Source organism: Manis javanica, chromosome 11 (assembly GCF_040802235.1).
Source record: "Manis javanica isolate MJ-LG chromosome 11, MJ_LKY, whole genome shotgun sequence".
NCBI classification, from domain to species: Eukaryota; Metazoa; Chordata; class Mammalia; order Pholidota; family Manidae; genus Manis; species Manis javanica.
The window spans coordinates 85213778-85235963 of record NC_133166.1 but is presented as its reverse complement, the minus strand read 5'-3'; the positions used below and the strand labels follow the sequence as shown (position 1 = coordinate 85235963).

At 46.3% G+C, this 22186-nt stretch overlaps 1 protein-coding gene and 1 long non-coding RNA gene across 4 annotated transcripts in view; one reads left to right on the top strand and one right to left on the bottom strand.

The window, feature by feature from the left end:
• The window catches only part of LOC140844458 (uncharacterized), a 41871-nt gene extending 35446 nt beyond the window's left edge, over positions 1-6425 (top strand). Inside the window, exons 2-3 of one of the 2 annotated variants that reach the window (XR_012122799.1) lie at positions 2338-2584; positions 3629-6425. This is a non-coding gene — a long non-coding RNA (uncharacterized lncRNA). Of the gene's footprint in view, positions 1-2337; positions 2600-3628 lie in introns of both variants that reach the window. The other variant, XR_012122800.1, reaches the window with a different exon arrangement.
• PAPPA2 (pappalysin 2) overlaps positions 1-16910 on the bottom strand; it is a 281412-nt gene extending 264502 nt beyond the window's left edge. For both annotated transcript variants that reach the window (XM_037022528.2, XM_073216797.1), the window contains exons 1-2: positions 16689-16910; positions 13200-15086 (exon numbers count right to left, since the gene is read on the bottom strand). In XM_037022528.2, the coding sequence (XP_036878423.2) occupies positions 13200-14109 (910 nt within the window). In that variant the 5' untranslated portion in view covers positions 14110-15086; positions 16689-16910. The remainder of the gene's footprint in view (positions 1-13199; positions 15087-16688) is intronic.
• Between the last annotated feature and the right edge of the window lie 5276 nt (positions 16911-22186).

Below are 22186 nucleotides of genomic sequence, written 5' to 3'. Positions count from 1 at the left end.
TGTACATCAAACCACAAAGGAAGAAAGTAAGAGAATAATAAAGGAACAGAGAGGAACTACAAAAACAGCCAGAAAACAATTACCAAAATGGCAATAAACACATACCTACCAATAATTACATTAAAGGTAAATGGACTAAATTCTCTAATCAGATACAGAGTTGTGGAATGGATGGGGAAAAAAAGACCCATCTGTATGCTGCCCACTAGAGACTCTCCTTAGATGTCAGGACACATACAGACTGAAAATGAAGAGATGGAAAAAGATACTCCAAGCAAATGAAAACCAAAAGAAAGCTGGAGTGGCTAAATTTGTGCCAGAGAAAATCAACATGCATAGGAATACACAAGGAAGGGTGTTACAAAATATTAAAGGGGTCAACCCAACAAGAAGATGGAACATTTGCAAATGTTTATGCATAATGTATTTTGTGATCATTTGAAGATCAACTACATTAATATAGGTAAAGCCTGATTATAATAAACACTAATAAATGTGAGCTGTTATTAATCGCAGCTATTTTTATTTTGTTTGCTGCTACATCTCTAGTGCCTAGAATGGAATCTAGCACATTTTAGACACTCCATAACTATTTGTTGAATAAACTAATTAATTAAGAAATATACTTAATTGATTTGTTTACTAATTACCTAGGACTGCAGGTAGGACATTGGTAAAATGTAAATCAGATATGTTGGTTGTAATAGGTCACAAAGGACATTGAATAAGAGTTAACCAGTTTGGACTTCACACTCTGGATGACAAATCAGGAGCCACTGAAGGGTTTTAAATAGAGAAAGACAGGACAGAGCAGGTGGTGACATACTCAGATTTGTTTGTTAGAAAACTATAATGATGCTAGAAAATTTAAAGAACAATGATAATATAAGGACAAAAATAAATTAGCTAGGAAATACTAAGTTGATGATTTCCATTTCTATGTGGTCTGAGGTCATCTAAAAGAATTGTGCACTGCTTAGGAAAGTTTAAAAAGCAAAGGACTTGGGCCACTGTGAAGCCCAGAACTGTGAAGAAATAGGCCCATCATTGCCACTGACCTGAAATAAATCCGGGGCAGCAGTTCCTTCCTTCCTAAGGAAGCTTCCTTGATCATTGTAGAAAAGAGCAACATGGCTTTAGGCACTTATTACCCACTACCTGGGTTGTTAGCTCTGTTCTTGCTGAAAAAGCAATGTGCAAGGTCCAGAGAAAACTACCTAGAGGGCCAACCTGGAGTTCTAGTGTGCCTTCCAGAGAGTGGCCAATGACTTCAGAGACTCAGGAGGATCTCCAGGACAACCTTGCATCAGTCTCAACTTCTCAGCCTCTCCAAGGCTTACGAGTCTGCACAAATGGCCATGGAGAGCCAGTGCAGCAGCCACCGGAGAATCAAACAGGTAGTTAATACTATTCTAGTTAATAGAGCAGACTGTGGAGTGAGGCACACACATCAGCCAAACTTAACAACTTCACAAACTTGAGCAACATTGAGCAATTCTCTGTATCTCATTTTCCCACACACAAAATGAAGATAATAATAATAATATCTAATATACAGGGTTTGGGGAAGATTAAACTAACAAGTAAAACAATAGAAACAGTGTTTAGCAGGTACTAAGCACTCAATATTGTTATTCATTGCTAATACTATTAGCATCATTTAAACATATTTAGCCTTATCTCTTCAACTAAACACTTTGAGAGCAAGTAATCCTGCCTTACACTTCCCCACACTCTCACTGTAGCAAAGCCAATGTTTTGCCCATAGTAGGAATGGTAATTTTCTAGTGGATTAAATTCACAAGAGCTAGTTAGCAGAACTGCCAAGAGTATTCTCCCAATTGACAATGACCTTCTAAAAACTCCATTCCTCTAACAAACAAAGAAAAACCCCTTATCTAATAAAGAGCAATTCCTTCCTCGCCATGCTACTTCCCACAACAGGAACAGTTACTGCCCACAATGCCCTTATAGAAATGTGCTGGCTTTTCACATCTTCCCACATTATCTACTATAGATCCAGAAGAATCTAGAACAACCATCAGACTCTCCCCCGATTCCCAGGCAATTTCCGCTACTTTGTACCAACATCGTCCATTATCTCAGTATATGCAAGCAACTTTAAATTGTTTTCCCCACATAAGGAAATAAATAACTGAAGTTTAATAAGTACTAAGATGTTCCTTATGTCTAGTCAATTCCACCAAAAAGAAAGAAACAAAAGAAAGAAGGTAATCTAGCAATTTTAAACACGTGGATTTTTTAAAATATCATTTCAACCATTGTTAATAACCTTTCAGAACAAGCAGTATGAAATTTCCTGATCATTCAACCCAGTCTGCAGGTCCTGGGAGTAAGCGTAAGCAGCCCATCAATGTGCAGTGGACAAAGGACCGTGGTTTGCATAACACGCATCTGAAATGTGAGAGGTGTGGGATGGCTGCTTTTCCTCAGCCGAAGTGGAGAGCTGTGTGCCAGCTTCTCTTTCTATCAATCTGATCTCCCACCTTAACAAAAATGGGAAAGCATGTCCTTGGAATTCTAGCAACGCAACAGAAAGGAAATAAACCCCCAAATGCAGAAGGTAGGTTGTGCAAAGGTAAGAGAACCATATGACATTCCACCTCTTAGAAAGCCTGGAGTATTTTGAATGCAAGTACTTTGAATCTTGATAAAGATACCTCAGCAGCCAGCACAGGCTAGTCCTGGGAGAGACAAGCCGGGGGACCCTCAGAAGGATGCCTCCGCCCTTCTCCTGCGACCTCACCCCAGCTCCATCCAAGTCCCTGTGAAAAGTCTTTTATAAATCCAGATAAACAGCACCAAGGGCAATTTCCTGTTTTTCCCTTTCCCCCGCCAAATAAATAATTCTGAGATCCCTCTCAGAAATTTGCTTTGGCATTCCTTTTAGTAAGTGCAGTTTATGGAGTCAATGCTGCCCTAAGAAAGTGTTTAAATTGTGCAAAATATATACTTGATGATTCAGAGGCTTTGCAGGAGGCTTTACTTAGAGGCAGCTTGAAGAAGATCCTCTTGCAATGAAAATAACCTCCCATCTTATCAATCAGCTCAGGGCAGATGTTTGCATTTCAGGTTTTCTTAAAGTGAGACTTCATTGTACTTTCACAGCGTTAGTATTTGTCCGATGTGTCTTATATTCACCCAGTGGACATGTACAGCCCATGTTTACTTAATAATACTGAAACCTTTTTACCTCTGCCATGTGGTCACGAATAATCCCAGGGAGACTGACTGCTTTCTAGGAAGAAGTTATACCCAGGAACCACACAAAACCAAATACTGTGCCAGTCAGAACCTAAAGGCTCAGAGGCCTTTTTCCCACCAATTCGAAAGCCCAAGAAGAAACCAGAGGATACAGGGTGTGTGTTCTCAAACTGAATTCTGGAGATCTTCAGAGCTCAGTGCTCAAAGAGCACACTTAAAGCTGGCCTCTGAGTAAACCACTGCTATGAAACAGCTTTGGCCCCTTGGTCTCTAAGTGAGACAAAGAAAGTAGAAGAAAACAGGAGATCTAATTAACTGACATTTCAGGTTAAATGAGGACTAAAGTCATCTTTACCTTTTCTTATAGAAAAATCTTTCTAACATGTTTTCTTCTGCTTTCCAGTAAAAAGATTTAAATTAACCTAGAGGTAACCTGAAGAGTCAAGATAACACCAAATCAGGAACCAAGAAACATGAAATGTGGTCCCAACATGCTGCTGTGTGATGTCTGGAAAAGGCCTTTCCTTCTCTGGGTCTCGCAGGACCATCAGTGAAGGAGAGGCTGGGCTGCATTGTTGCTAGGCTGGTGCTATTCTATCTGTGCCTAGGATCTCTGGGCTCATTCTGCAGGCTCCAAGGTCTTCATTCGTCTCACCACTTCTCATTGTTTATATATCCTGTGACCGCAGCCACAGAAGGTGGAAAGAATTGACCTGAACTCATATCTCAATGGGCAGATTTTGTTTCTACTAGATTCATCTTTTGAATTCATCTTGTAATCATGTGCCTCTGGCTCCTAAAAAATGGAATAATGAGTACATTATGGTCAGTTGAGGATACTGGTTATTTGGAATCTATAAATAATTCCACACTAAATCGTGTCACAGATTCACATGCATATCTAGGCTAAGAGCTCAGAAAAAAAGGAGAATTTGCATGGACTGCAATGGATGTGGAGACCTTGGGGAAGAGGGGCACAAACCAGCCCTGACCCGCTCAGCTGGCAGTGCCTTTGGGTCTTTCTTGTGCCACCACATCTCCATGGGAGGATGAAAACAGCCACTAGCATTCAATAAGCATGTATCACTCACCAGGCACAGCTCTAAGCACGTGCTCTGTGTTAATTTATTCAACCATTGCAGCAATTCCATGAAACATCAATGATCTTTACTCCAGTTTTACAGATGAGGGGACTTCAACGTGCCAAGTTTGCACAGCTAGTACAGGGCTGAAGCCCAGAATTTGTCAGCTCCAGGTCCTGAATTCCTGAACACTACATTAAAAGAATTTAGATGGTTAAAGAGATTGAAGTAGGACATTTAAGGTGAGGAGACAGCTTACACAGAGGCTGGGAGCTGGTAACAGATGGATCATGGGGAGAGGACAAAAAGACTGCCCTCCCTTGGGAACATGGTCGACTCTGGGCCATGAGGAGACATCAGGTTCTATATGGCAAAAGGGGCCTGATTATTCTCCATCCACTTACTCAACCCAAAGTGCCCCCTCCACTCCAGGGCCCACCCTGAGCACTGGGGTTACACATAGATCATGCAGATCCCACAAAGGCCCCAGAGGCCTGCAGGCAATCAGAAGTCTCCAACTGCTGAGCTGAACAGCATGAACTTGAACAGGAAGTGGGCACCATCAAGTTCTGGACTGGAGGAAAGGAAAGCTTCAGTTGCAAGGCCAGGAGAAAAGAGAGCTACAGAAGCCCCAGGAACTGTTGCCGTCCTCTTTCCTGCCCCTCTTTCTGCAGCCCAACATATGGCACATCTCTCCTAAGGCCCCAGACCTGCACCTCCTACGCTGCCGTGGCTGGTCCTGGCGAAGGTCAGGCCAGTGGCACCCTGTACTCTGTCCGGGGGCCACACCAAGGGAGGAGAGCCTGCCTGAGCTTACCTCCATCTTCAGGATGCATGCCCCAGGCCAGATTATAAGGATATTCTATTGTGCAATTATTTCAAATTATTAATTTACCTTGAAACAAACAGTGTCTAAAATAGACCTCGGCTACGGTTAGTGTTTATTACTGTCCTGCATAAAGTTGCAGTTTATTTCAAAAATAGTTCATATCTACTTTGTGCTCAATAAGAAACTGTTGGATAAATGAATTAGTGAGCACATGGATTAAAAATCAAAGAGGCTAGGTACTGCCTGTGTTTTATGTTAAAGGTGTTCCATTCCCCAAAAAAGAACTTTGTGATAACTGCAGAATTTTGAGAAGACTGGAGAAGGAGTAAAGGCTGGAAAGGCTCGGGACCCAGAGTAGGTTCCCAGGTCCCCTGATGGCCTCTTCGTAGAACCAGTGAGACGAGCTTTCTCTAGGTACACTCTGTCCTCCTCTCCGTTCCACCCACAGGAAAAATGTGAACACATGGCTGCATGTAAGTATTTGTTAAATTAAATGTCTTCAACATTTTCTTGGAACAATTGAGCTTGTATTTGCATATTGTGCCTTTCTGTCCCTTCATCTTCCACTCTTCTCCTTTGATATTTATGCTATCTGCCACTTCAGATGGCCTTGAGACTTGAATCACTCTCCCCTTGAAAGCAAATCTCTCTGAAGCTGCATGTACTTCTGGCGTCCCTCTCTCCCTCAGAGCCGAGGGTCTGCACAGAGCGCACTGCCTCAGCTCGGTCTTCACTCCCACCGCTCGTTCATATCTCCGCTTACTGTCATGTGGCACTCCCTCCCACACCTCTAGCTCTTCCCTCTGAAATCACAAATGGTTTCCTCATTTCAGGATCCAAGGAGCACACTTCAAACCCGCGGGCTTGTTGGGTGCCACTGCAGGACACCCTGTGCTTTTCGCTTGTCCCAGCCCTGCTGCCAGCTCTCCTTCCCTAGCCCGCAGGAGTCCTCACGCTCATGTAGGCAGTGCTGCTCCCTCCCAGTGGCCAGGCTGCAATAACTTAGTTTCAGGCCTGTTCCCACGAGGCTGTGAGCACCTTCCCAGTTCAGCCCCTGTCTGCTCATTTTTTCTTTTCCCAACACTTGGTTAAATGCCTGCTATTTCACCTCATAGCAGCTCAACAATGGATGAGTGAATACATTAATGGACGTATGAACAAACAGAACCAAACCACTTTACTTCTTTCCTAACCTTTCCAGCATGTACAATGATTGGTACAAAAGTTAATAGATACTGAGTCACAGCTTCAAAGATGACTCACTTGCTGATTGATTAATGAGTAAGCTCCAAGACTCCCCCTCTGATTAGTCACTGGACTTCCAATCCAGAAATGAGCTATAATAATTAGTCTTGATAACCCAACAGGTTGCATGGCAACACTTCAACTTCAAAATGTTCTGAGACTTTGGGTTCCAGTGACCATACTGTGTATGTGGTCACTTTTCTTCACCACGCACTTCTGACTCATAAAGAAAATTGAGATGTTTTTGTTTGACCACTGCCCTTTCTTTCCTGGATGTTCTCTTTTTGAAAAATTCCAAAGAGTAGGATTGTTTCAAGGCAGATAATGAACATGAGAATGCTGTTATTTTTTGGACACAAATTGAACATAGAAATATGCTTTCTGGAAGGTGCTAGGGGCATACTGGCAACAGAGGCTGTATGGCCTGCAAAGCCTAAACCGTCTACCATTATCGCTTTACGGAAAAAGTTTGCAGACCCCTGCTCTAGACTCACGCGTCTGGAGTCTTGCTTACTTCAATCCTGGCCCACACGCTAGCTGCAGCACCTCGGAGTCTGTTTAAAATGCAGAATCTCAGGCTGCCCCTGACCTACTGAATCCGAATTTGCATTTGTCTGAGTAGCTATATTAGGGCAAGAAGCAGATGCCAAGATGGGATTAAATATACAAGGATTTTATTAGGGGAGATAGCTATGACGGAAGATAGAAAGGGAGCCCAGAAAGGCTGGGAGAGCCTCCAATCCACGGTGCAAGTCTCACCTCAAGGGAAGCAAAGAGGGAAGGAAGGCTAGCAGGAGCTCCATAGATGACCATGCAGTCTGAGGAGGGTTCTGCAAGGCCTTCAAGGATCCTCAAGCCAGAGTTGGCTAAATCTTTCAGGGACTGGCTCACCTTTATCCCTGTCACACCAAGATATATGTGGCCTCAGTGCAGATGCGGTGAGGAATTCAGAGCTCAGCACCTGGGGTCTTTGGTCCATGAAACAGTCCATAGTTCAAGGTCTCATTGCATCCACTGCTTGTTGTAACCTCATGGTAGCCACGACATTTTAAGAAGAATCCCAGGTTATCTCTGTGTATATTTACGTTTAAGAAGCAGTGCTCTAGAGCATGAACTGGCAAACGTTTTCTACAAAGGGCCCAACCGCAAATATTTCAGGCTTTGCAGGCCATGCAGTCTCTGTTGGCCTCACAGTCTCAACTCTGCCATTCAGCATGGAAGCAGCCATAGAGATCACATGGGTGTGGCAGAATTCCAATAAAATTTTATTTGTGAAAACAGTCCTCAGCTTTGGAATTTGAAAACCACTTGACTGCCATGGTTCCCAGTAAAGAAACTCCATTTACAGAAAGTTCCTCTTGCCATTTTTTCTCATCCCTAGTAGGCACCCAGAAATCCAAATTTCTGCTTTATCTGTACTACAAACATGCCTGAGAGTCGCACACTGCCACACTGCTAGAAATGTACAGATGACAAAAGTGAATCAGAAGTGCACTTGGCCACTGAGAAACTTTCTGTGGGTAGAAATGAGACAGGTACAGAACTCATCAGGCAGGAAGCAATGTGCACCGCCGGGAAACCACAAATGAAGGGCAGTGGAAGCAGGGAAGTAAAGACCACTTTCACACAGGGAATCAGGAAGGCTCCATGGACGAGGAGCAGGGCAGTGAGTGGAGAAAGAAGCGCCAGAGGGGGCAGGTTTTTTACTTCTACAACTACACATTCTTCTGGAGGGTCATATAGTCATATGAGAAAAACTCTCCTACAGACAGAACTGACTTCCAACCATCAAGGCCCATGCCTTGTCCACACAAGCAAACTCGTACATCTCAGCCTCGTCACACTGTGCAAACCCACCCCCAAAGACCTCCAGCAGCCCTTGCTCATATCCATGGTTCCTCCACGCCAAGGGCAAGGTTGCTATGACTTCACTGTACATCTGGGCCCCCATCAGGGAGCAGAGCTATAAAAAGGAGGGAAATGGGCAATTCCTTAGGATCCCTTGAGGGCAAACACTAGCTTTGACCATTGCTGCAATTTAGGAAGAGGTAGCTGAGGAGGACAGTCCTGGAATCCTCCTCTTCTGTCGAGCTCTGGGAAAGGCATGGACATGGCCCTTTAGCTATCACTGAGTCCTACTGGGCAAAGGGCAGAAAGCATGCATGGCCCTCCCTTTAAATTCCCTTTATATCAGCGTCGATACTCCATAGAGGTAAGTATGACTGTCTCCTACGAAGCTCCATATGCCATGTGAATGAAAGTGAATGAAACACACATACATACATGTGAATGAAACTCCTCACCTGACCACGCAGCCCCCTGATTGAGAGAAGGGGATGCCACAGCATCCTGTGAAATCTCATTTATCAGATGTCATTCAGGACAAAAAGCCATCACTGTGCACTAATAGGCTTTGAACTTTAGGTCAGAGATGCTGGCTATGAGGTAATCCAGAAAGTTCCAAAGTTATGTAAACCATATGAACAGGTACATTTTTCTGGGGAGTAAGCATAGCTTTCATCACATTGTCAAAAGAGTTTGTTGACCCAAAAAGGGTTTTAGTGCCATTGCCTAATTCATTTAAAATAGGGCTGCCAAGCTAAAAAGAAAAAATGAATTAAAAAGTAGAGTCCTTTCAGGTCTCTGGTTCTACAGTGTTCTCAAGCATCTCAAAACTATCTTGTGAAAAGTCCTATTTACCCCCATTCCTATTTTTATAGCTTAGCACACTAAGTTCCTAAGAAATTAAAGTTAGTGTTCCACCTAAGAAACAATTAAAGGTTAGTGAGTTAGAACCAAAGATGAGTAGGTCAACACACTTTTCTTAATAATGATTGCCTTCCTGTTAATACCATGTGATAAATAAACACTGCAGGTCAAGCCCTGTGTTGGACACTTTATATACACGACTTATTTAAACAGCACAACAATTCTTCAGGACACTATCTCACTTCTCGATCTGAGGACACCAAGGCTCTGAACAGTTCCACGGATTGCCAAAGATCGCAGAACTGGTAAGTGTCCGGGAAAGGGTCTGATTCCTGGTCTGCGCAGCTCCCGAGTTCTTCACTGGCATGTGCTCTGACACTTGGATCCTCAGAGGAGGAAAACTCATCTTCAAGTCAGGGACAGTTTCTTAGACATCTTTGTATCCCCCACAGTGCCTCGCTTTGCATGGCAAGGCACTCAATAAATATTTGTTGGATGAAGAAATGCAGGCTGAGGCTTCAGTTCTGCCCTGGACTTACTGACTCAGTCCCCTGCAACCTCTGCAGGTGGTTGCTCAGCTGGGCAACTTCAGGGAACATTTGAAATCAATTATGGGTGAGGAGGAACCTCTTAAAAGTTTCTCTTCTGTGTATGTTGGGGTTGAAGGAAAGGAAAGGAAGTCGAAAAGGAGGAAAAGGAACAGGGCGGTTTCAGGCTTGGATGCTAGAGCTTAGAGGTTTCACACCAGGATGGGACAGAATTTGACTGAGGGCCACTGCTGAGTTCCAACAGCCCATCCCAATGCGCTCCTGACCTCAGTTCCTCCTAGGTGACCACACAGTTCTAAGTTGCCAGGCCCCTGAGTACTTGCTTTTATGGAGGCCCCCACACTGGGACACCTGTACACAGTCCTTTCTTGGGCCTCATTTGCCCTGCCTCAGAGCTACAGGAAACAGGCAACTTCAGAAGGCCCAGTGCTGTCACCTCCTCTAGGATCCAGAGAGACACTCAGCACCTCAAGTTTATGAGGTCTACATTGTCCTTGGCCCTAAATAAAAGTAACCTGGCAATCCATTCTGGAGTCCAACATCCTATTTGGAAGAATGTGGGAATCTGGGGAGGGAGGTAACTCTGGTTGATTTTGTTTTCTCTTCTAGTTGCTACAAGTGCGAGTTAGTCATAGCCCAAAAAATGCCACTTTAGCCCTTTCACATGGGCCCTAAAGAAAGACTTGTGTGAAGCGAACCCTAAGTGATGCCTACCAACAGCACTCTGGGAGGGGATGATTAAATGCAGCCTTGAGGCCAGGGCAGGGACAGCCCTCCTGGAAACCAGACACATTCCCCATTACACGGCTTGCAGAGCCTCCTACTGCCCTGTTCACGAGGCAACACTGCCACCTAGTGCCCTGTATGGGAGGCAGTCCCTGAAGCTTCACACCTCAGGGGCTTTTTCTACAGACTGGTGTGGCCAAGTTGCTTGACATCTGCTGAAGAGAAAATGCCCAAGCTTGGTAGACTCAGAAGCGGGGAAATGGGTCTAAGTTAAGTACTGGAAGCTGAGGTTTGGGAGCTGTTGGAGTGCCTTGCATTACCCTCAGCGGAGGAGCAGAACATCAACAGTTGAATTGTTTTTAGCTCCCAGAAAAACAATGCAATTGTTATTCTGCATAGGTGAGGGCCAATCATCCTAGAATAGGCAGTGACCAGCTATAGACCAGTGCCAGAGTTAAGAGAGGAAGATGGGCTGACCCACTGATAAGAATGAGTAAATTAGCGCAAGCTGGGGACCTTCACTCCTGAGGTACTACCTTTGGCCACCTCGTGGTCCTCAGCCATGGGCCCACAGGTGACATGTAAGCAGTTAGCACAGTGAGTAGACAAGGATGCCTACGCTCCTGGGAACCTGGTTGCTAGAATCCTACAGAATGAAGGCCTTGTTCCCAGCCCCATCTTTCCCAGACTTTTACCCTAAATCCTTCCTGAATATTTTCTGATGTGCACAAATCTGAAGAAAGATACATGGTTGAAGGTGGAGCAGAGGCAGACCTGGGTAATCCCTGCCCTCAACCTTCCCGGTGTGGACTAAAAGGGAAATAACATTACACCACGGGGCCACTTTGATTTCAAGAGAAAGAAACCTCAGAAGCTAGACTGTCTGCAAAAGATTTCCTGCCTAATTTTACATGCTTAGGGAGGTTAAGAGAATTCAGATGGGCGTCCTGGAGGAGGATCTGAGGGTGTGAGCTGTGTCGAGATGGGAGGTCCAGGGGGTGGGGTGAACAGGTAGCAAGGGAGGGAGGTATCCTGGGGGCGGCGTGGGGGAGGTGCCTTAACTGGAAGTCAGTAGGGAAGCCGCTCTCCTCTCTGCAGAGAGTGAGGCAGAAAGACACAGAAGGGACAGAACGGGGTCAGGTACCCACTGTTCTGAATCTGTTCCCTCAGGTTTGGGTTTAAAAATTTAAAGCAATCGTCCCTTAGAGCCTCCCTCATATGTTCCTGCTGGATCCCGCTCTCATTCTTCACAGCCAAGGAACTGATTCCACGTCCCTATGTTGCTACTGCAAGGGGAGGGGTGAGCAAAGTCGCGGGTCTCGGTCTAGATTGCAAGCACTTAGTTTCCCTGGCAGATGGGTACTAGGAAGTGAGATTAGGCAGCAAGAAGATGTCATCTGGGAAAACTGTGGATCTGCCAGCTCTGATCAGATAATCGTCTCATTATTTCTTCCATTTGGCTGGCCCCAGAATAAGGATTTCCTTCTACTCTTTCTCTGCCCCCACCTATCTTACAGCCCAGCCTCTCCCTCCTCATCTTACCCCCTCTCCCACCCCAAAATAAAATAAAACAAAACCACAAGACTCTACAGTGCTCAGTGTCTGGGAATCCCAGCTTCCAAAGGAGAAATCACAGCCAAAGAGGGGGAGACAGCGTGTCCGGAAGGGATGTTCCAGCAACACCCCACTGAGAGAGGCTCCCTCCTTCCAGATTTCTTTCTCTGATCTGAAACTTATTTGCAGGCGTCCTGCAACCTGAGGAGTTTTTCATCTGGGGAGCTGTTGAGCACATCAGGGGCTCTGGAGACCCGCGGCAAGCGTGCCTCTGGCATGCACCTCATAGCTTTGGCTTCCCCGTGAATGTAATGGGACTGGCAAACGTCGAAGGGTGTTGTGGGTAATCCAGATCAATAAGATGAGAATCATTCTCCAGCGTGTGCCTAGCCTTGTGTGGGGTTCTGTCACGGGGAATCCAAAAGGGTAACAAGAGAGTAAATGATGAAACAGCACTTCTAATCCCCCACCCCTTGCTTGAAACCCATCCCCCTTGGGTAAGGCAAGGAGTCAGTTACTCCTAACCCCATTTTTTTCTGTGTCCAAGATCAGGGTATAGTGGAAAATGAATGTGGGTAATACTCCCAGACTCTGCCTCTGACTAAAACCACAGATTTATACAAGGTTCATTTTTAGGTCCCTCTTACAACACCCAGGGCTAGAGTCCTGGGTCCTAGCTTCTGAGTGCCCACCTTTTTCAGCACAGTCTCCCATTCCTTGGCTGGACACATGATTGTTAGACCAAGTGAAGGGAACCCCAGGACCTGACCCAGGCAACAGCTTTCTGGCAAGTTCCAGGGCTGCTCAAAGACAAGAGAAGCAGTCAGGACCCAGTGGCCGTGTACCTGGCAGCCTTGCTGCCCACTGCCTGGCCCAGCCCCGGCATGACTCACAGCCCAGGTCCTTGCACTCCCGTGAAGCATCTCCTCCTGGACTATGAGAAATGGAATGAGACACCTCTTCCCCATTGACAAGGAAGCCCTTTAAAGAGGGTTAAGTGAGTGAGCTGAAGGTCTCCTAAGTGCAAGCACAATGTACAGAGCCACATGAGATCAATACTCACAGGGACAAATGCTCCTGTGGTCATAGAGGCATTACTGCAGACGATGACTGGAGTCCTGCTCTGCTGATGAATCAAGCCCCTCTCCCCCTCCCTGCCCAGCCCTTCCTGGCTCTCAAACTCTGGCCCCCTTCCTCTCCTTGCCCCCTATGCTTAACCCAACCAAAAGTGAAGCCACCCGCACCCCGAGGACCACAGAAAGCCCAGGAGTCGGGTATTACCTGCGATGACGGCTGGGTTGTTCTGTCCTCCCTCCGGCTTCACCCAGGCTTCCACTGTGAACGCCTCCCGGGGAATCTCAGCCAGCACTTCTGGACGCAGCATCAGCCGCTCCCGCCTCCCGGAGAAGTACAGGACAGGCAGTCCTCCGTGGGGGCTCAAGGTCTCGGCCTCCCAGTAGGGGTCCTCCCCGTTCGGGGTGCTGTCCTCCAATGGACTGGTTCTGACCCCGTGCACAAGGGGGTGCTTGGGCCAAGGTTGGAAATGCCGGGGAGAGACATCGGGGTCTCCCCGGATGCCCTCTGCCTGCGCCTTCGCCACCTGGCGCCGCCGCCTGGTCTTCATCCAGCCCTTCCTTCGGTTCTCTAGTTTGGGCTCCTTCGGGTATGTGAAGGTGGTAATGGTGGCAGCCGTGGCTGAGTTTTCCTGAGTCCCAGCCTTACCTAGAGACTCCTTGGATCCTCGTTCACCAAGATAAGTGTCACTGTCTCCCAGCAGCTCAGCTTGCCCAGTAGGACCACCCCCGACCCGCCGGGCGGCCGGCCGTTCGGCCTCACTCCTCACTCCCGCACTTGCATCTGGGTCTGGGGGACCGTGGTGCGCAGTCATCGCCTCAGCGTCTGGCTTACTGCGTCCTGCATGGCGGGTTCCCTGATCCCCCACAGGGTAGGGCCTCAGGTAGCTCCCAGGCCTGCTGGGGTAGACCCCAAAGAGGTGATGCTGGGGAGCAGCTCTGGGTCTTTGAAGTTGGGCCCCCAGCCAGCAGCGTTCTCCTCCCGACAGCGCCTGGTTCAGGGGACCGCTCTGAGCCAGTGACTGCTTGCATGACACGCCAAGCTCAGAGCCGGCAGTACTGAGTGTCCCCCCAGCGAGAATCACCAGGCTTAGTGTCAGGATCTTTAAGCACATCATACCTCCCCCCAGAAATTTATGAAGAACCAGAAGTCAACTTCTGGGTACCACACTGGAATGATGGGGAGAAGAGAAAGAGAAGGCTGGCTGTGGACTTGCAGTCGCCGGGGAAACTGTGTTGTTCACGGACCAAACTTTTCCAAGCAGCCCCAGAAGAGTGTCTTTTGTTTTGCAACCTGCTCTGGGGGCCGTGCCAGTGTGGCCTCTGTGTCTCCCCGTGCGTGTGCTTCCTCGTCCTTCCACCCTTCCTCTCTCTCCTAAACTAAGCTCTAGTTTAGTCTTTGCAGAATGAAGTTCCTTTCTCTGGGTTCCCTTGAATTTCCTCCCAGACAGCTCAGGTTTCTCCTTCCTTCCTCCCTCTCTTCCTTCCTTCCTTCCTTTTTCCCTTCCTTCCTTTCTTTCTTGTCCTTTCCTCAATAGCTCCTCCCCCTGCTGATACTAGGAGAGGGACATGGACATGAGCCAAACCCTCCCAAACACACACTCATTCACAGACACAGCCCTCACCACCTTAAGTCATTCAAAAGAAGGTTATCCTCTCATTTGCATTTCTTTCACCTTTCTCCTTCTTTAAGAGTTACTTTTTCTTTGTAGTCCTTACTCTAAAATGCATTTACCTTCCAACAAATCCCAGGAGAACTTGTAAACAGAGACACAGAATTTGATGCTTACCATCTAAAAATGCAAAAAGAATCTGGGGGCACAAGAAATCCAAAGTGGTACTTAACTTTCAGTCTCCAGATATCCTTCTCAGCCAGGTCCCCATCCAGCTCCCAGCCTGACCTGCGCAGGTCAGAAGGTCTCCCTCAGCTCCCTTGGGTGGCAGGTGTTGAAGGTTTTTTGTGTCAGTCCCCTTCCAACTTGTTGGTAGGTTGCAAGTCTCCAAAAAGTTCTCCTTCGGGGTGCCCGTCTGATGTCCTGATAACCTTACGAGTCTGAGAGACCTTGACTTCACCTCCTGGGAGTCTTGCAGGTCCCTGGGAAGATGGGAAATAGAGCGAGAAGAGCATACCCTTCAGAGGACCTGTTCTCTCCAGTCCCTCTTGCTCCCCTTCTCTCCTTTTCTTTCTGCCTGTAATTATCTTCTTGTTTGTTTCATTTAAAGACAATGATGATGTCAAAGCTAGTAAGTTCCGCGCATCACTCCACCTACTCCCTGTCCCCTCCTTCCTCCTGAACACCTCCCCACCTCACTGAGGCGCAGGGGTAGCTGCTACTCTTGGTTCCCCCAGTAAACATCTCAGGCTTTCTCTTTCAGCAGCCGCAGCCTACACAATCAATAGCAATCAATGCTGTTTGGAGCACTCTTTTCTGTATGTATCCTAGCTCTCAGACACACACACACACACACACACACATACACATGCACACGCACACGTGCTATGAACAGACCTGCTTACTGCCTAATCAATCCATACCAGCCTCGTAGGGACTATTTGCATCTCTTTTGTTTGGCCACAAACCTCCTGTATTTTTTCTTATTTCAATCATTTGGGATTTAAAAGAACAATACCCCCCAAATTCACTTTATATTGGACATTTGGGGCAAGGGGAAATCAATTATCCTGCTATAAGAAGCATTTAAGTGGATATGCCATAAATTCGTATACCACATAGATCTTATTTTCTCGGAAGTTTCTCATTCTGAAGTTACTAAAAGTTACCATATGCTGAGTGAGCCAATAAACAAATGAGGTGCTCAAAATAAGTAATTTACAGCAATCAACATCTAGATCCAAGCAACTATCTTTTTTCAATTGATTTGCAATGAATGGATAGCATGGGGAAGCACAAAATGTGATTCTAGTGTCTATAATAATGTTTGCCTAGATGCAGGCTATGTCCAAGAGTCCCACCCCCTAAACACATGTGCATGTACACTCAAACACAGAGCACGGTTCTTAATTCTCAGCACAGAGAAGAATGGTTGTTCACAGGTGGGTACAAAACAGGTAGAGAAATACTTGGGGGTCCTTCATTCAAAAATAAGAAAAATCACTTGTGGTTCTAAAATTACTGCATGTGTTGCCCCCATTTAAAATGTGCAGCCCACATACTCTAGAGTAAGATCACAGTGCCTTTACTCGTGGGTCACCTCATTGTCTTCTAACCCCCTCTCCCCCAGCTAATAGCTGACTTACTTGCTTTAAGAATGTTGTGTTTTAAACACCCCATCCCTGGCATGCCCTGTTTCCCTAGCAGCATCCCCTAGAGCCCCAAACAAGTTCCCAAAGAAGATCTCAATTTGGGCACGTGGCTATAACAACACAGAAATCTCTGATCCTAAACTGTCCTTTTCCCTTTTATCACCTCCCTGTCCCCCTTCACTTTCCCAACTTAGTCCTTTTATTTTCCCCCCAAGGCAGATCAAGAGAGTCTGGGATTTGTAAGGGGGTAGGGGGAGATGTAGAGAAAGACAGAAAAGCAGAGGAGAGAGACAGACAGACACCAGAAAAGAAAGGAGGGTAAGAAGGAGAGGATCCTTAGCTTAAATGAAGAGAAGACACTCAGGTAAGAAAAAGAGAAGACTTCCCCCTCCCTCATGCCACCCCCACGACCCTCAGAAAAAGGTTCCATACCATGCAGTTCAGGAAGGAGGGATAACACAGCAAGGAGGAATTCCACCGTGCTTTTCTCCCCCTGTTACTGTGTGGATGATCTTGCATCCCCTATAGATCTCTCCTGGCTCCCAGCTGCTAGTAATCCATTCATAAGGTTTCAAGAAGCTACACAAAACTCAAGCTTCCAGTTTAGTTTCTCTCTCTCTCCCCTTCATTCCTTTGCTCACCACTCTCCTTCAGCTCTTGGCAGTCCAAAGTTTAAAAAAAAAATGTTGAACCATTTCTGTGTTTTCCTCCTGTTGTAACTTTTGCTGTGACATCATAACCCTGCCCACCAACACCCCACCTCTCTCTCTCCTTTCCATCCCACCCCTCATCATACCCCCCAAAACACCCACCACAGGGAGGCAGGGCTCCTGTAGTTCCAACGTGTGAAAACACAAAGCTACTAGAAGGTGCCCCTCTCCCCTAACCCTCTCCCCTCCCCCCCTCTCCGCCTTACCCACCGCTCAGCCACGGCTCTCTCAAGGCTTTTAACAATGATCCCATCTGTTTGACATGTGCGGAAAGGTGGGCTGGATTCAAATAATCTGTCAAGTGGATGAGATCAAAAACACAGCAGCCCCCTCCTCAGTGCCACCACGCACGCACACACACCATACCCCAGCAAAAGTGTGAGAGAAGTCAGACTTGCACAGCTCCCACCCTGGATGCCAGGGAGAAAGACACCACACATGCCAAAGGAAACGCACATTTATATATACATAAATTTTGTGGCTTATTTGTTTATGACAAACACCGCACCCCTGTCTCCTTCTGCTCTTCCCCAAGCCCTGCCACTCCGCAAGTGCACAGATTTGAAAGCTGGTAGAATCTGTTTTGAAATCTCCAACGCGAGGGTTTTTCCCCCTTTTTCACTCCAAAGCACTATCTGTGGCGATCAGACTCTAGCAGGGCTGCCAGCAAATGCAGGAGGCCCCTTCTAGGGTACAGGCTTTCAAACCAGCGAAGCTAGAGGGAATGGATTTAAGGACACACAGCAGGAGCTGGCTGAATTTATTTTATTTTGACGGGGGTAGTTGGGGGAGGAATATCATTTCTGAAATGCCCAAGGAATGAAGGGAGAGAATATGGATTTCTTAAACAGTTTTTGCAAGAGGAGCGGTGTCTTGTTCTGCAGGTAAATCTATAAGGCAAGAAATTGGAGCTGACAGATAAACAAGGAGCGAGAGGGAGAGGGGGGAAGGGGGAGGGGAGAGGGAGAGGGTTTGGGGACATGGGGAAGTGGAGAGGGGAAAAGAAGGGGAGAGGGACTGAGGGGCCGAGGGGCAAAGAGGGAGGAGGGAGAGGCGAAAGGGGGAGGGGGACGAAGGGAAAAGAGAAGAGTCTGGGAGGAGAAGGACTGAGGAAGAAAAGCAGGGGAGAGAGGAGGGAGGACTGGGACAGAGCAAGAGCCAAGGCGAAAGAGGTGGGGAGACACGGGACATGCGGAGACCAGGAAGGCAGTTAGAGCCATGGTAGTTAGACATAAGGAAACCACAGAGGCAGGTGAAGAGACACTCTAAAATGGGACAGAGGTGAGGTTTTAGACACAGAAAACAAAGGACACACAGTGAGAGGACTAACTCTTAGTGATCGGACACATTTTACAAAATCAGATTGCCGGGGTTCAACATTGTTTCTTTAAGTAAACCGCTATTCTGTCTTCCTTCCCTGCCTACATCTGTTCCTCCAGTGCCCACATCCATCCTCCTTCATTCACCTGTTTGTTCCCTGCGTTATCTTCCTCTGGAGAACTCACTAGTCAAATTCAGGAGCACCTCCTCTCCCCCCCAAAAAAATCCTCCACCGGTAGCAGCCCTTTTCTTTGCTTCTATCCACAAAGGGCCCTGGATCCTTTTATCTAAAGATTGAGCTGTTTGTAACAACCTGCACTTCACTGCAACCCAGATTATATTATGTTTCCTTTAAGCCCAGGAAGTCAGGGCTGTTTTGCTTGTGTCTGCTGCCATAGTGGGGCTGGTCAGTTTCCATTAGCATTGTCATCATTATTATTAAGAATCTTTGAGCAAAGGGAGGAGCCGGTCCACGTTGGCATCCACCTGCAATATAGAGCATTAGTGGGGAGAGAGAGAGGTCGGTGGGGAGAGACCCCTTAATGTGGTCACTGATCCCCTCTGATCTTCTGATTCCAAAATCGGATCCTTTGAGGGAAAAGCTCAGCTGGGAGCTGGCCGGGAGCGTAGTAATAAAAGCCTCCAGAATACAACCAAATGCAGTATCTATATATAGGCGCCGGATCTGTTGTAACTACTTGCAGTCTAAAATGACACCCGGAAACAAACATTTCAGCAATATGTTTACTGGAATCTTATTCTGCGAAGCTGGAAAGAGTGAGCTACTCTGAAAGATTTCACTTGAAGGCTCAGGGTTGGTGCTCGCCCCTCTCCGCACTGCTCCAGTGCTCAGAGCTGAGAGTCAGTTGCTCTGTCATTCATGGGGGTCACTTGAGATTCCTTTGGCGTGACCTCCCACAGCCCCCCTTTTTCTGGGTGAGTTAATGAGGGTGGAGTCACACAGTAAGTGGCAGGGCCAGATACGGCATCCAGGTCTCCCCTGGTATGCACCTGTCTTGCTGTCTGAGATCCACATGCCCATGGGGTGGGAGAAGGGCGTAATCAAACACTGGCCTCTCATGTTCTGCATCCAGGCAAAACTGCCCAGGGAATATATATTGGTGGTATTTGTCCTGTAACTCAGAATCACGCAGCACTCAGAAGGAGATGCAAATCTGGATTTCATGTTCCACCCTGTGCATTTGGAGCCAAGAGAGGCCGTATCTTTTTGTCAAACTGTTTGGTACTCCGTATGTTAGATAATCGTATCTTTTTCCACAACGCTGTTACTATTTAAATTATTTTCAGTGTCAGTGGTAGTGTTTTGCAAAGTGCTCTTCATCCAAGTAGATCAAAGTATTTCATCCACAGGTCAGGCTTCCCAAACTTTCAGACATTGCATAGCAGAGGCAACATGCCAGAGATCTACTTCCCCCCATGACAGCCCTTCTTGGGTATTTCCTGTAACATTTTGAGTCATGGAACCGGCTTGTAGAGGCCTTTGCTGGGGAGGAGTGTAACAGTGGTGCAGGGTCATGCCCTGCTCATCAGAGGAACAAAGGCTCAGCAGGGTTGCTACTTAAATTAGGATTGCATTTACACAGAGAGCCCCTTCAGAAGGCAGCCTCATAACTAGAATAACAGGCAGACTTATCTACTTGCTTTTCCTTTGACCTAATGCACATTTATGCACATTCTTTCTTCCTAACCACAATGACACAGATGCAAGGCAAATTGTGTGCCCGTTTTACAGATAAGGATACTGAGGCTCAAAGCTGAGCAGTTTATACAAGGCCCTGCTGACACTGAGAATACAGCCAGGACAAATCTCAAATGCATTATGCTAAGTGGAAGAAGGCAGACGGAAAGGCCACATGTGTATGATTTCATTTATATGACATTCTGGAAAAGGCAAAACTATACAGAAGGAATAGATCCATGGTTGTCAGAAGCTGAGGGTCAGGGAAAAAGCACAAAGGGATTCTGGGGTTATAGGACTGTTCTCTATTTTGAGTGTGGTGATGATGGATGACTGCCTGCATTTGTCAAAACTCAAAAAAACTGTGGACTAAAAAGGTTATATATGCAAATTGTGCCTCCATAAATTTGGGGTAGGGAATGAGGAGGAAAATGTGCCAGGGTCTTTTGATTCTGTCTACATTTACATATATTACCAAAGACTGAAGGAAAGCGTGGCACTACTTGGTCATGGGTTGGGGCCACTCTGAAGCTAAATTCTCCACTGACCCTCTCACCTAATCCTGAGGAGACCCTGTGGAACCAGACTGAAATGAAGCACAGCTGGTTTCTAGCCCCAGCTTCATCAACCCGGAGGACCCTCACAAATCAAATAACCATTCATGAACATTGGTCAATGAGCAGGCCCTTGCTCTGCCATTCAACATCACCTGACCTTGGGCACGTAATGAAATTCTCTGAACAGTTTTCAAAATGAGATTGGAATAGAAGACCTCTCAGTTGCCTTCCAGGTCACACTTTTGCGATTCCCTAATTTTCCAACCTACCACTTTTCTAAGATTCTGTTTTCTTATTTATACCGTGCCCACTTGCTATAAATATCACAGAGACTCGTGTCACAAGGAATGGAACCCATGACACTTATTTTAGTCCTTAAAGAAAGCCATATATTCAAATGTAACTTCACTGTAACACTGACATACAGAAACAGAGGTAGCATGGGAGGAGATTTCAAGCTCAGTTATACTGAGAAAGATGTCCCATATGTATGTGCCACTGTCATATATGTAGCAAGTCAAATATCAGGACACATGGTATTCATATGAAAATACATGGGAGCAGTTTTTAAATTCAAAACTCTGCTAGAATCTTAAAATCTGGTAATTCTTCCAAGATAGTGATATTAACAATATTAATAATAATAATAATTAACATGTATTACAACATAGCAGGTACTGTTCTGGTCACGTTATATGTATTAATTGGTTAAATCCCCACAATGGTTCTATGAGGTGGATACTTTTATTATATCCATTTTAAAATGAAGAAAAATAGCAGCAGTTAATGTTTATTGAGCACATAGTCTTCCCTGGCTGAGGGGCCAATGACTCCAAGAAATGTGGTGCCAGCTGATGGCAGCAGCTAGGTTCAGACTCCCCTTCCACCAGTGTTCAGCTACCATCTGCATATCCCCGAGGATGCCTGGTCTCACACTCCTTGCCCCGGATCCATCACATTCCCACTGAAGTCTAAGGGACATACAACCAACCAGTTACAAATGGAAAACGAGTCATCTCCTCAACGCAACTCCATCTGGGAGGTATCATGCAAGATGGATGAACGTTGGGTTATTTATTATAACTTATACAAGCTTTTAGTACCACTAACAGCTATTCATTGAAGGTCTATGAACCTTCACAAAATATATACTTCCTGTGTTAAGGTCAGCTATGATACAGAATGTGGGTTTTAGTCCACATTCTAAATACTGATCAGGACTCATGTCATTTAATTGCCGAAATGTGGTCCATATGTAAATATTTCAGAGTGGATATGCCCCCCAGATGTCTTAGGAAAGGGAGCAGGCCTGTGGAAATTTTTTCAAAAAGCAGGAAATTTACCCTTTTTAAACCCTAGCCAGCCCAGCCTTTTCATAGATCACAGCCACAGTGAGAGGCAGGTCTTGCCTCGTGCAGACCAAGGTGGTCTGAGCCCCTAAGCTTGTCAGCTATCCTAACTCATTTGACAGAGACCCTGTCCAGTAGGTACCAGGAAAAGTTCAAGTTCTTTTCTGCAGACTACACTCTACCTAATGTGGTATGGTTAAGAGGGTAGAATCTGGGGATGATAATCATGAAATCCAATCCGGAACCCTCCCCAGTGGTCTGTGTGGTCTGGGGCAGGTTTCAGAGACATCATTGA